General features: G+C 39.4%; 1 protein-coding gene and 1 long non-coding RNA gene across 5 annotated transcripts in view; one reads left to right on the top strand and one right to left on the bottom strand.

Annotated features, from left to right (window-relative positions):
• Nucleotides 1-13,194, bottom strand: part of LOC102946593 (TATA-box binding protein) — a 32,475-nt gene that overhangs the window by 2,550 nt on the left and 16,731 nt on the right. For 2 of the 4 annotated variants that reach the window (XM_043543271.1, XM_037895204.2), the window contains exons 5-8: nt 9,079-9,170; nt 6,506-6,673; nt 6,062-6,156; nt 4,626-5,480 (exon numbers count right to left, since the gene is read on the bottom strand). In XM_043543271.1, coding sequence (XP_043399206.1) covers nt 5,401-5,480; nt 6,062-6,156; nt 6,506-6,673; nt 9,079-9,170 — 435 coding nt within the window. In that variant the 3' untranslated portion in view covers nt 4,626-5,400. Of the gene's footprint in view, nt 1-3,551; nt 5,481-6,061; nt 6,157-6,505; nt 6,674-9,078; nt 9,171-13,194 lie in introns of those variants that run through there. The other 2 variants (XR_006289683.1, XM_037895205.2) reach the window with 2 other exon arrangements.
• LOC119565809 lies at nt 2,399-11,535 on the top strand. Its single transcript, XR_005224779.2, has 3 exons — nt 2,399-3,066; nt 3,183-6,709; nt 10,908-11,535. It is a non-coding gene; the product is annotated as an uncharacterized LOC119565809 (long non-coding RNA).

Raw genomic sequence — 13,194 nt, 5'->3', positions numbered from 1 at the left:
AAAACAAGGGGAAACAGGCTACCTTGCATAATGACTTAGCCACTCCCAGTCTCTATTTAAGCCTAAATTAATAGTATCCAATTTGCAAATGAATTCCAATTCAGCAGTTTCTCGCTGGACTCTGGATTTGAAGTTTTTTTGTTGTAAGATAGCAACCTTCATGTCTCTGATTGCGTGACCAGAGAGATTGAAGTGTTCTCCGACTGGTTTATGAATGTTATAATTCTTGACATCTGATTTGTGTCCATTTATTCTTTTACGTAGAGACTGTCCAGTTTAACCAATGTACATGGCAGAGGGGCATTGCTGGCACATGATGGCATATCACATTGGTGGATGTGCAGGTGAACGAGCCTCTGATAGTGTGGCTGATGTTATTAGGCCCTGTGATGGTGTCCCCTGAATAGATATGTGGGCACAGTTGGCAATGGGCTTTGTTGCAAGGACAGGTTCCTGGGTTAGTGGTTCTGTTGTGTGGTATGTGGTTGTTGGTGAGTATTCGCTTCAGGCTGGGGGGTTGTCTGTAGGCAAGGACTGGCCTGTCTCCCAAGATTTGTGAGAGTGTTGGGTCATCCTTCAGGATAGGTTGTAGATCCTTAATAATGCGTTGGAGGGGTTTTAGTTGGGGGCTGAAGGTGACGGCTAGTGGCGTTCTGTTATTTTCTTTGTTAGGCCTGTCCTGTAGTAGGTGACTTCTGGGAACTCTTCTGGCTCTATCAATCTGTTTCTTCACTTCCGCAGGTGGGTATTGTAGTTGTAAGAATGCTTGATAGAGATCTTGTAGGTGTTTGTCTCTGTCTGAGGGGTTGGAAAAATGCGGTTGTATCACAGAGCTTGGCTGTAGACGATGGATCGTGTGGTGTGGTCAGGGTGAAAGCTGGAGGCATGTAGGTAGGAATAGCGGTCAGTAGGTTTCCGGTATAGGGTGGTGTTTGTGTGACCATTGTTTATTAGCACTGTAGTGTCCCGGAAGTGGATCTCTTAGGTGGACTGGACCAGGCTGAGGTTGATGGTGGGATGGAAATTGTTGAAATCATGGTGGAATTCCTCAAGGGCTTCTTTTCCATGGGTCCAGATGATGAAGATGTCATCAATATAGCGCAAGTAGAGTAGGGGCGTTAGGGGACGAGAGCTGAGGAAGCGTTGTTCTAAATCAGCCATAAAAATGTTGGCATACTGTGGGGCCATGCGGGTACCCATAGCAGTGCCGCTGATCTGAAGGTATACATTGTCCCCAAATGTAAAATAGTTATGGGTAAGGACAAAGTCACAAAGTTCAGCCACCTGGTTAGCCGTGACATTATCGGGGATAGTGTTCTTGACGGCTTGTAGTCCATCTTTGTGTGGAATGTTGGTGTAGAGGGCTTCTACATCCATAGTGGCCAGGATGGTGTTATCAGGAAGATCACCAATGGATTGTAGTTTCCTCAGGAAGTCAGTGGTGTCTCGAAGGTAGCTGGGAGTGCTGGTAGCGTAGGGCCTGAGGAGGGAGTCTACATAGCCAGACAATCCTGCTGTCAGGGTGCCAATGCCTGAGATGATGGGGCACCCAGGATTTCCAGGTTTATGGATCTTGGGTAGTAGATAGAATATCCCAGGTCGGGGTTCCAGGGGTGTGTCTGTGCGGATTTGATCTTGTGCTTTTTCAGGAAGTTTCTTGAGCAAATGCTGTAGTTGCTTTTGGTAACTCTCAGTGGGATCATAGGGTAATAGCTTGTAGAAAGTGGTGTTGGAGAGCTGCCGAGCAGCCTCTTGTTCATATTCCGACCTATTCATGACGACAACAGCACCTCCTTTGTCAGCCTTTTTGATTATGATGTCAGAGTTGTTTCTGAGGCTGTGGATGGCATTGTGTTCCGCACGGCTGAGGTTATGGGGCAAGTGATGCTGCTTTTCCACAATTTCAGCCCGTGCACGTCGGCGGAAGCACTCTATGTAGAAGTCCAGTCTGCTGTTTCAACCTTCAGGAGGAGTCCACCTAGAATCCTTTTTTGTAATGTTGGTCGGGAGGCCTCTGTGGATTAGTATGTTGTTCAGAGGTATTTTGGAAATATTCCTTGAGTCGGAGACGTCGAAAATAGGATTCTAGGTCACCACAGAACTGTATCTTGGATAGGCTATTACCAGCAGGAGAGTGAGTTTGTGTGTGTGATTTTTGGAGTGGGGTGAGAGAACCTGGATTTCTGCAGGAAATGGCCCACCTTGATTATCATACACATTGTGAAGAGAGTGGTCACTTTGGATGGGCTATTACCAGCAAGAGAGTGAGTTTGTCTGTGGGAGGGCGGAGGGTGAGAAAACCTGGATTTGTGCTGGAAATGGCCCAACTTGATGATCACTTTAGATAAGCTATTACCAGCAGGAGAGTGGGGTGGGAGGAGGTATTGTTTCATGGTCTCCGTGTATATAATGTCTTCTGCAATTTCCACAGTATGCATCCGATGAAGTGAGCTGTAGCTCACGAAAGCTCATGCTCAAATAAATTGGTTAGTCTCTAAGGTGCCACAAGTCCTCCTTTTCTACTTACTACTTGATAACCAGCCCACCCACAAATCAATGACTAGAGCGGAATCATTCAAAGCGTTCCCAGTGAAGTACAACTGGAGCACAGTTCTGGTGTCCAGAAAAAGTGTTTGAACAGGGTAAGATATTTGGTCAGTTACTTTACAACATACTGGTGTTTAGAAACTTCAAGTTCTGGTACAATTTCACCAGCAACTTTGCAATCCTACCAAAGCTCCCCAACTTAAATGTTTGACATCCATTAGGCAATTTTCATAAAAGTAATCTTCCTGACCTAGTTTCACAAACAGATTCCAAGGCCAGATGGGACCACTGTGATCATGTAGGGAGTCTGACTTCCTGTAGAACATGTCAGATCTTTCCTATCCAGTGTTGATTTTCAAAATGGTCAGTGAAGAAGAATCCACCACAATGGTAAATTACTCATCATTAAAACTTTACACCTTATTTCCAGGCAGAAGTTGGCTAGCTTCAAATTGCAACCATTGGACAATGTTATACCTTTCTTAGCTAGATTGAAGTTATTAAATATTTGTTGCCCAGGTAGGTACTTACAACCTGTAATCAAATCACCCCTTAGCCTTCTCTTTGTTAAGTTAAACAGATTGAGCTCCTTGGGTCTATCACTAAGGCATGTTTTCTAATCCTCTAATTCTCAGGGCTCCTTTCTCTCCAATTTGTCAACATCCTTCTTGAATTGCACCAGAATTAGACACTGTATTCCAGCAGCAGTCACATCAGTGCCAAATACAAAGGTAAAATAACCTCCTGTTCTTACTCAGGAGTCCTGGAAGCAGTGACTGAAAAAGATAGTCTGCCATCCTGCAAGTATGGCCCAACAGTTCTTTAAAAGCTCTGCAGAAGTAAACGATTAGCCACAAAGAGGATTCAGGAATGCTACTACTGCTAAAGAAGCTGTAGCATCTCTGAAGTCTCTAGCCCTTGCCTTAGTCACGTCAAAACATTTGTCACTTTAACCAAATGTTCTGACATTCCCTTTGAATGTAAATCCATTCAAGTTTACTTACTGTGGCTTTGTCTGCTATTCTCAGGCTTGTAGTTCCCAAAGGATGCAGCTCAAGTTCTGTCTTCAGCATCCACTGAAGGAGATGTAGCAGTTAGGAATTACAAGTCCATCGCGCTACTGAAACTCATCTTAAAATAGTGCATGTCACCTGTTGGTTGTCCACTATTCTCAAAATATATCTGAAAGTTAAAATTACTTAAATCTTATAAAAGATAGTATACAAAACTTGAAGGGGGAAGGAGTGAAAGAGACATGGCCAACCGTAAGTTTGGATTTCCCACACAATTGTTTTTGAAACTGCAATATTCTGGGAGACGACATTGCAGCTTCACAATTTTTCCCTTTTGTCTGGTCCTATATGGGAACAGCAATTTCAGAGTTACCTAGTTTAAAAGAAGTTGGCCCTCAATTAAGCTGAGCAAACATTTGAATTCAGCTAGGCCTCATTCTTGTGTCCTGTGTATTTGTATCTTTGAAAGTACCCAGAAAGCTTGACTCTACAGTTCACTGGAAGGGTTATCACCACCAGAATTGCACTAAGCCATCTCAGGCTGGGATCTTCTTAACTTCAGCCCTCAGCTTGTTGAACGCCAAGTGCAGTGCAAAGGGAAAGTTCATTATTTATATACTGAAATTTGGGACATTAGTACTTTAACTGAGGGCTTTGAGACTGCACTGGAACACAAAGTACTTAGAGAAATGTCAGTTTATGAATAGCACGGCTGCAATCATAACAAAAACTCTGTTGTGACATTACACAAGATTTTAGGCCTGAATTTAGCAGAATATCTTTACCACCACCACCACTTAAAGATTTCAGTTCACATTTTCAGCTAAACATTAGCTATATATTTGATCTGCACAAATCATTACCTGTCATTCGGATGAAACAGAACTTCATACTAAAAGTCTTTAATAACACCAAGCAGAAGAGAAGAGACTGTAAAAGTAAAGATATTCAAGAACCCCAGTGAAATCAGAATGTTAATACTGGTGTCTAAAATATCCAACTGCTTATAACCAAACCAGATTGGGAGGATCACTATTTTGAGAAAATAAGGTCAAAAATCACATGGCAAATGCACTGCTTTAATACTGGCATGTTATTAAGAAAGTCATATAAAAGAGACTCAAGTATTCAGTACATTACATATTTCTACAGCATGCACTTACCACATTAACAGCAGCAAAGGTCAAGCAGGGTTACTTTTTAAAAGTCATTAAGGGTCTTCCCATAGAGTTTTATAAACAGTATTAATGTACATATAGAGCTGAAAAAACATGACATTTGTTTCTCCCCCCCTCCCCAAAAAATATATACAGCTAGCCATTTTCATTAATAAATTTATTCTGTCCTGCTGAACCCTGAAAAGAGGGAATGTCTGGCACAAAAAAAAAAAAAATCTACAAATGGAGAACAAAGAACTTTTAAAAGTAACTTTTGAAGTAAGATTATAAAAACATTTATGAAAAAGATAAAACTTACAGCAATTGAAGTGGTTTACACATTTGGGGTGGCATGGTTGCATTTGTCTCAAACCAACTTACCAATATTTGTGGGTGCCTAAAAGCATTGACATTAAAATCAATCAAAAGCTAAAATATAAATAAAACTTGAAGAGGTGCTCCAAGAACAGCTCAATAAAGCAATTCACCGTAACTCAGTAGACATAATCCATAAAAATAATAGTTTCCCATGAGTATCAGGGAAGTAGGCACTAACTGGAAAACACTCTGAGTCTTGGTGTTGCAGTTTGTAACTGAAAGTCCATCTCTTGTTACTACTGTGCCATACTCCATACCTTTTAAAAATGTACCCCAAAAATTTCTTTGAAAGTATGTAAAAACTGTTACGTTGTCTTTCTGAATCCCTTTAAAATTGGATATATATTTTCAAATGCTTCATAAATTTCTGCTCTGACTTTAGCACCTAGAAACAAAAAAATTAGAAAGTACATTTTGTGACAGTTATAACGTACTTATATTTCACAATTAATTAGTTTTGATCCAGATACTGTACAGATGAGGCAGCTTCCAATCGCACTTACACTATCTCTTCCCTGTTTGCCCTCTTTCCCTACACTATTGGGATTGCTTTAGATTTGCAATTTTTGTTGGCTTGTTTTCTGTTATCATGATTGAATAGTTTCATACGTCTAATAGAGTATAATTGTATTTATACCTGAGTGTTGAATACTTGTAGTTTATAGATTTCCAGTAGGCATTTCCTTGTTATAACTTCATATAATTTTATTCAGAAGAAAGGCTTTTAGAACACAGTGTAAAAATAACTATAGCCTATAACCCATTTTTGCTCTCAGCATGTCCACCACACCAACAAACTGAGTAGTAAATAATACACAAATGAAACTTCAGAATTTAAAACCTTTCCAAATCAGAGAAGTGTAGTTTAGCATTCTAAAGACACTCCAACTAAGAAAGATGTATGTTCCTGGTTTTGTAGCCTAACCCTAGACTGTTAAAAGCATCAATGTTGGCTTGGTTACTTACCAGTTAAAACCACCTTTCCAGAAACAAAAATAAGCAGGACAATTCTTGGCTTTATCATTCGGTAGATTAAGCCAGGAAACAACTCTGGCTCATAACTGAAAGGAAAGAGAGAAGGTCAAGCAAATGCACAAACTAATCTGAAAGTGATGTTAGCTGATCAGATTCACTCTCCCCATGTTTAGCAACAGAAAACAGCTATCCCACCTTCACCTTTTTTTTTTTTTTTGGGCGGGGGGCGGCGGGGGGGGGGGAGAAGGCTCCACAAAGGTTTAGTGGGAAGGATTTGCCTCTGGTTTTGTCAGCCAGATGCTAAGGAACAAGAGGAATCAAGGTGTAGGATACTCCCAATCTGCAACGGAACAATCTAACCAGTACAGTACACCCTTTGAGATCACTAGGTCAAGTGTTCAGCAATAATGAATCATACTAAGCTTTTTTATTTACCTGCTAAACTGTTGATGTGTAAGTACCAATCCCTCTAATCTGATAGGAAATTTCACATCACAGCTTCCCACCATGTTCTGAATCTTAAAATCCAAGAATTTTGCTGGAAAGCCCAATTTTTGAACAACTCTGGCATATTTCCTTGCTGCCAATCTGGACTGCTCCTCGCTGAAGGGAGAGAAGACATTCATTGTATTCCCTCATGTAAGTATCACTGAAGTGACCAACTTGAAAAAGCAAATATATATATGTGGAAAAACTGAAGGGAATGAGGAGTGTAAAGCTGTATGCCAAAATACTGGTATGCATTGTTAGCAACTACTAACAGTGCTTTCTATCCTGTTAATATCCTTTCAGCAGCCTCAAAATAATTATTTCACATTTTGGCCCTTACGGTTTATGAAATTAACAATAAAAGTATTCATTCTCTACAAATCCCCCTCTCAATATGCTACCAGAGTCCTATTCTCCCCTACCCACCCTTAGTCTACAAGGCCTAGTAAAACGTTGTAATTGAATTCATTAGTCTGATTATTTTGTCCTTCCTTTCTGGATGGTTGCTCTTCTTTTCACAGAGTAAAGCTGCTTTCTTGGCCACTGGGTCTAGGTCTAGGTCTATTTTAATTATTTTTAAATCTCTGTAAAGCATCCAGCTGCAGTGAGGAGCATTATATAAGCCAGTAATACTCAGACCTCAGTGCTTGAGGGGCCAAATCAGCAATCAGCATTACCCAAAAGAGCCACAGTAGGCTGAATTCATTTACTATAGTACTATATAGTCATATTTAAACAGTATGAAGGGAAATATTTAGTTTTTATATACATATATACTCACAGCAAAATGACTTATCAACTACAATTGGTTAACAACATAGTAAAAGCATCCTGATTGGTTGTTAATTAAATCACACACTGTTTTAATATCACGTGCTGCAAAGAGCCACAGGAGACACATTAAAGAGCCTCTTGCAGCTCACAAGCCTCAGTCTGAGTATCTCTGATACAAGCAAATAAACAAACCCTAGTATAACTCTTCACCATCAAGTGCACAGCACATTAACTCCTAGCACCTCTGTAAGGCAAATATAATTATTTTACAAATGGGGAATCTGAGGCATACTGGTTAAGTACCCCTAAGATCACATAAATCAGTGGTCAGTCAGTGTAGAAATCAGACAGGATGGATTGTTTTCATTCAAGATTTAAATGACTTCAAACATGATTTAAAGTCAATAGTAAAAAAATGCTTCATTAGAATTAAACTAAATTTGTGTAAAAAATTAAAACTAAAAAGAGGCACTTGGTCATTAGTAGTAAAGCCCAAACATTTTGGTAATCCCCTTGATCTCTTCAAATGAAAGGTAGCCTGTCACAAAAGTTGGACAACACATATATGCCTTATTCAAATAGTGACTGGGCTTAGTCAATTAAATTCCTTCAGTCTTTAGTTTTTACAGTAAAAATGGGGAAATGTTATGTTTGTAACTAGAGAAACCAGGTGGGTGAGGTTAATATCTTTTAATTGGACTTTTGTCCAATAAGAAGAGCTCTGTATAAGCTGGAAAGCTTGTCTCCCTCACAAACAGAAGTTGGTCCAACAACAGATATTACCTCACCCACCTTGTTTCTCTAATATTCTGGTACTGACACAGCTACCACAACACTGCACATCTCTAGCTAGACATTCATCAAAACACAACATAGGTAAACCATATTGTTAAAGCTAAACATTAAAGTCAAGGAGTTTAGGGATTTTCTTCAGCTTTTTCTTTAAACTAGGCTTTTCCTTTTAATGGATTTTTAATATTCAACAATATGTGCATTGGCATTTGAAAGTTATAAAAATACTTTCAATGCTTTCTTATTCCATGAAGAACCCCAATATTCTCTCTAGGAAATCACATAGCTATTGGTATTACACTGTGTGGTTGTAGTTATTGGCTGGTGGAAAAATGAAATAACTTCACTGCTTGGATTTAATGTATCATGTGTTTTGTTAAGCCATGCATTCATACTAATGGAAAATCAGAGGGTAGCACTGGGAACACTGTTCAGGTATCATGCTCTGCCCAGATTGCATATGGAGTGAGTATATCTTGCTTCACTCTACAGGATCCCCTTTGGCCGGTGCAGAAGCACTGACAAGCTCCAGGAGGAGGGGCCTCTGAACATGGGAACCTGTGAGGGTCATCATGATTGATTTGGGATGGATGAGGGAAAGTACTGAGAAGTCAGATCACTCTCCTCCACCCGGTCAGACGTTTCTCAGAGGCATTAGTGCACACCTACAATTCTGTGCCTGTAACATTCCATTTTTAAAATGAGGGCTTTGTTTTAATGAGAATAGGTGAAACCACAGAAGTTTCTAAAGCCTGCACCCCATTTGGACGATGGCACATACACCAAAAATGCTGTTCTAACTTAATCAGTTGTTTGGAAAGAAGCGTCTGGGCTGCCAAGCTTGCTTGTAGGTCAAGATATAGCCAATGCCAGTAAACACTGTAGACTGGAACGGTCAGTTGATCCTGAATTACAAGCTGATTAATGAGCAGTTACAAGTTAGTTACACAAACCTTTTCGCCCCTGTGCACACCATTTTTCCGGAGCTGAATATAAGTGCAGTAGTTCGTGGTTCTCTTATTCTCATGATGACAGCAGCAAAACGCTGAAATGCATAACTTGAAGCTGTTAGTGATATTATTGCTAGAAGAATTCTATACAAATAAATGCATTACTAAATTTTAAACAGTATTAACCAACTTAGTACTATACTTTCCACTTACACAGCCTTCTTAATTCTGAAAGCGCTGTCAACTTGAGATCTAAACCATTTTAAAAAATGAATGAAAAGTAGTTTTAAATACTATGCCTGACTCCCCCTGCAAAAATGTGCTTTTACAATCACATTTTCCTTTTTTATTAAAATGTTTCTTTTACTGTGTGAAAGACCGATATAGACAAGAAGAAATCTTACTATAAAAAGGGAACAAATTATTCTATACAGTGTGTTGTTAAATGCACCAAATTATTTGAAAAAAGGAACAGACTCTCTGCAATCTTTCAGTTATATTAACATTGCTTGTGACAATCAATTTCCAGACAGAAGTTTGATTTTGTCCCTTTAAGCCTCAACACCCTTGCAAGGTACAAAACTCTTAGATCTTCATTTTACTGATGAGAAACTAAAACAGGGAAATTGAAGGATTGTCCAACCTGAGAATGTTGGTTATGTTATGGGCAGAAACCAGAAGCCAAATTCTTGTCAATGGAAGTCAGGTGAATTACTTCAAACACACACCAGTAGCATCATTACTCATAGTTCCGGGCTGTAATCTCCATGTGTAGAAATTTAAGCCCACATTTGAGTGAACTACGGTTTTAAATTGTGTTTGGATATTGGCATGAGTAATAGGCCCAAAGCATGTGACCAAAAAGAATGAACTCATGAGAAGGATTGTGTGTGTTAAACTTGTATTGACCCTTTGCAAATTACCAGCGTTCTCTTATTTAACATTTGGGAAATAAAGAAAACATGGTTAACTGGACACCAGGTGCAGTAAATAATTGGTTAGAAATGCTTAGTCCAGTAGTTGGAAAAAATATGGGAAGTGATATAAGGGAAATATCCCTGAATAAAGTAAAGTGCAGCCCTCAACTGCTTCAGCTAAGGCCCTATAACCAACAATGATGTCACTTGTTAGTTATAATGTATAAAAAAAAAGCAAGGCTTTCTAGGTGTTTTGTCAGAGCTTTTCCCTAGCCCTCTGGAACCATGCCATGAAGGGAAGGGGTCTCCCAGGCGTGATCCGATTGACAGTATATTTAGACAATACTTATAACTGTATCGTGGTAGGGTATAGAATATAGGTGTGTAGATATGCTTATGTTTGTATTTTGGTTGTAACTAGCACCATGTGGCCTTTTGACTAATAAAGGAATGCTTGTGTGGAAAATGACTTGTGGAAAACCTTAATAAAATTATTAGGAAAATTATTTCCAACACTGCTGCTTAATTTTTATTTATGCAAGGTACCACAACACTAATTTAACCATAAATTCCTTTATTAAATCCAAAGGCCAAATGGTATTTATACAAATTGCTCTAAACATGCCTAAATAACAAGCAATTTACTTCATCCAAGCAGTAACAAAGCATGTGATCAAGATACTTACAAATAGACTAAACCCAAGAGTGCTTAGATCCATATTGGTCAGCTCCAACTTGATCAGGCAGGTATTAACATATGAACCCCTTTAAGAGTTTACTTTTTTATACCCTTTAACAAACAAGTGATGTCACTGCCAATGATCAGACCTTAGCTAAGGCAAAATGAAGCAGTTTCTTATATAGTTAATTTACTGCACCTGGCACCCACTTAACCATGTTTTATTTCTATTACAGGTTTCAGAGTAGCAGCCGTGTTAGTCTGTATTCGCAAAAAGAAAAGGAGGACTTGTGGCACCTTAGAGACTAACCAATTTATTTGAGCATAAGCTTTCGTGAGCTACAGCTCACTTCATCGGATGCATGCAGTACTTCAACCCAAACCTTAAATAAGAGAACACCCTTATTTTGAAGGGTCACTACAAATTTAACACAACAATTCTTCTTTCTCCCAAGCTCATTCTTTTTCGTCACATGCCTTGGGGCCTATTGCTCATGCTAATAACTCAATTTAAAATCATCATTCACCCGATCTAATGTGGAGCTATTATCCTACAACCACACTACACTTCCTTGTAAATGCAGATGAATGGCTTGAAAGCTAGAGATACTATAAATTCCTTAAAAGGTTTTTAGATTAAACAATAAAGGTTGATAAACATTGTTTTGATGATAATTCAGAGTGTATAACAAATCCCTCATCTTGATTATCCAAGTTCAAACTTTACGTAGCCTACCTACCTTAAAAACAACAATAGCATCATGCTGTTGCCCCAAACTACTCTTGCTGAGGTCACATCCCACTTACATGTGGTTGTGTAACTAATGTTTTGCCTTTATGGAAATAAGCTATAGTACAACTATGGCTACCATCTCAAATTTACATAAGTGTGTGCTTTTATTATTCTATGACTAGAGTTTAAACTAGCACTTCCCTTGTCCAGGGCCTTAAAAAAAATCCACATCCCCACTACTAAGCAGGAACTTTTTCCGAAGGCAAGAGACATCAATTCTGCAACATTAAAGCTTTCATTTGAAAAAAAAAAAAATTAGTTGCAAAGAACCTTCCTAACAAGAAAGGAGTACAAAAGCTGAAGCAATGACATTTCCCTGATCCAGTTAAAGGACAGCTCCAGGTCCTCTACTTGCTGTTCAGAGCTTCCCGAACTGTAGAAAAGAGAAAGTAAACAACAGCCATCCATTTTTACTGCTGATATTTAGAATCTTGTGGACAAGAGCAAAATGGACCAAAAAAAATAATCAGGGTACTGTCAGTTTTGCTGCTCCATCAGAAACCTCTAACCATCAGCTCAGAAAGACACTGGCACTACGAGGTAAGAAGGCCCAAAAATGGAGGTTGGAGGGGAGGTGAAGTGACTCCATGCTGAGGGAGGGGCTGACCCCTGCGCATCCTTAAGTCTCTGGCGTGGCAATGCAGCACAGAAAAAGCATTGCTTCTTCTCCAGCAGAGGGATTGAAGTACAGATATGTAATGATATGAAAGATGGAACTCCCGATCATTGTCCAGGAACAGCAACCCCCGCTTTCCAGCAGCTTGAAATATGGAGGGAGAGAGTTTCCACCACACCATTATAGAAACCTTCTTACCCAAGTGTGTATATAACTTGAGTAATGTGGTCTTTTACAGTCAGTCTTGTCCCATCAGCCTGCCTCCCTCCCTCTTGATGTTTGTTAAAAATCACTCACATATCCCATCTTTAATTAGACTGTATATCCTTCAGATATGCATACATTAGGAAAGAAGGAGTGTATACACACACACCAACTCCCTAGTGTAAACAGGGAGATTTGTATTTTAACCTGAGTTATTTGATAGAGGGTAAACAATAGGAAAGCACCTATGATTGACCTCTACCAGCTAACATGTTAGAATACTAATTGCCCTGTTAACACATGTTAAAAGAGCTAACAATGTTAGGAACCATTAGGAAAGATAGAAAATATCATCAATATATCCATGCTATGCCCACACTTTGAGTACTGGTTGCAGTTTTGGTTGCCCCATCTCAAAAAAGATACTGAAATTGGAAAAGATACAGAAAAGGGAAGAAAAATGATTAGGAACAACTTCCATATGAGGAGAGATTAAGAAGACTGGGACTGTTCAGCTTAGAGAGAGGCTATAAAATCATGAATGGCAGGGAGACAGTGAATAAGGAAGTGTTATTTACCCCTTCACATAACATAAGAACAAAGGGTCACTCAAAGAAATTAATGGGCACCATGTTTAAAACTAACATCTGGCAGTACTTCACACAACACACAGTCAAGCTATAGAACTTCTTGCTAGGAAATGCTGCGAAGGCCAAAACTATAACTGGGTTCACAGAAGAACTAGACAAGTTCATGGAGGATAGCTCCATCAATAACTCTTAGTCAAGATGGTCAGGGACGCAACCCCATACTCTGGATGTCCCTAAGCCTCTGACTGCCAGAAGCTGGGACTGGATGACAGAGAATGGATCACCTGATAATTGCCCTGTTCTGTTCATTCCCTCCGAAG

This window comes from Chelonia mydas, chromosome 3 (assembly GCF_015237465.2).
Source record: "Chelonia mydas isolate rCheMyd1 chromosome 3, rCheMyd1.pri.v2, whole genome shotgun sequence".
NCBI lineage: Eukaryota > Metazoa > Chordata > Testudines > Cheloniidae > Chelonia > Chelonia mydas.
The sequence above is the reverse complement of the archived record's forward strand: the minus strand, read 5'-3'. Positions and strand labels throughout refer to the sequence as shown.